Below are 1,046 nucleotides of genomic sequence, written 5' to 3' on the forward strand. Positions count from 1 at the left end.
TTCCTTCTGCCCCGTACTGGATGCAGTCCACATAACCTTCTTTCCAACGTGCTTTCGCCCTTACCCTTCTCTACCAGCCTCTGGGTTATCTGTAACTGACCCTAAACCCTCTTTATTTAAACTCAGTAAGACAGGCAACGTTAGCCTACCTGGTGCTGAAACTGGTCATGCAGATCTCTCTTCTGCTCCTGGGCTCGGATCATGTCCATCACTTTGCGATTTTCCGGCAGGCAAGTAGGACATTCCGCATCGCTCTCGGAGTAGCTTTCGAAGCAATGCTGGTGGAAGGAATGACCGCACAGGAAGTGGACCGAAGGCAGCTCCAGAGCACTGGTGCAAATGCTACACTTGGTCTTCTGAAAGATCTTGGGACTGAGAGAGCGAGAGGAGGCAGAAGGGCAGAAAGGCAGAGTGTAATTTCCCTTAATAAAAGAAAACAGTAGCTCCATCCTATAGAAGACAAAACAACCCACAGTACTGCACCTTGCTTTTAGCTCTTCTATCTCCTGGCGGATCCTCGTAGTTTCCTCTCGGTATTTTTGAATCCTCTGCTCATCCTGCTCTATCTGGCGGGTCTGCTTCTGCAGCTTGTTGACAAGATAATCCTTAATCACGGACAGGGTGGCTGTGGAGTTATGGGCCAGCGTCTGCACAACTAAGAGCAACTGAGATGTTAGTCTGAATGTAAGCAAAAAATCCCGCAGCCACAGTACTGCTACCTGAACAGACCGCTCTCCTGCAAAAGGACACTGACAGGCGCAGTCGTCAGTGCTCTAACTAAACTGGAGAGCTCATTTCAAGACACAGTTTCAGTGTGACCTCTTCCAGAAACGGGTGACTAGGAGTGTGTTCAGATAGCTCAGATGAAAGGGGCAAAGCAAGGATCTAGCGGACTGGATTCCATTTCAACTTCTCCAGCAAAGCAGGGCAGAAGTCTCAGCAAGGCCTTCACTCTTCCACACTAACGGAACAGCATTCATGCACAGACTCCTCTACCGCAGACTCCAGAGACTTTTTCTTCCTAATTAGGGAGCTGTGACTTTTCC

The 1,046-nt window shown here is 49.1% G+C and overlaps 1 protein-coding gene across 1 annotated transcript in view; it reads right to left on the reverse strand.

Moving 5' to 3' along the window:
- Nucleotides 1-149: 149 nt before the first annotated feature.
- Nucleotides 150-1,046, reverse strand: part of VPS11 (vacuolar protein sorting 11 homolog (S. cerevisiae)) — a gene marked incomplete at its 3' end in the record, with an annotated part of 7,782 nt that continues 6,885 nt past the window's right edge. Inside the window, exons 13-14 of the mRNA XM_010144813.1 lie at nt 484-655; nt 150-372 (exon numbers count right to left, since the gene is read on the reverse strand). Of these exons, the coding sequence (XP_010143115.1) occupies nt 150-372; nt 484-655 (395 nt within the window). The remainder of the gene's footprint in view (nt 373-483; nt 656-1,046) is intronic.

Source organism: Buceros rhinoceros, unplaced genomic scaffold (assembly GCF_000710305.1).
Source record: "Buceros rhinoceros silvestris isolate BGI_N320 unplaced genomic scaffold, ASM71030v1 scaffold45501, whole genome shotgun sequence".
Classification (NCBI taxonomy): Eukaryota; Metazoa; Chordata; class Aves; order Bucerotiformes; family Bucerotidae; genus Buceros; species Buceros rhinoceros.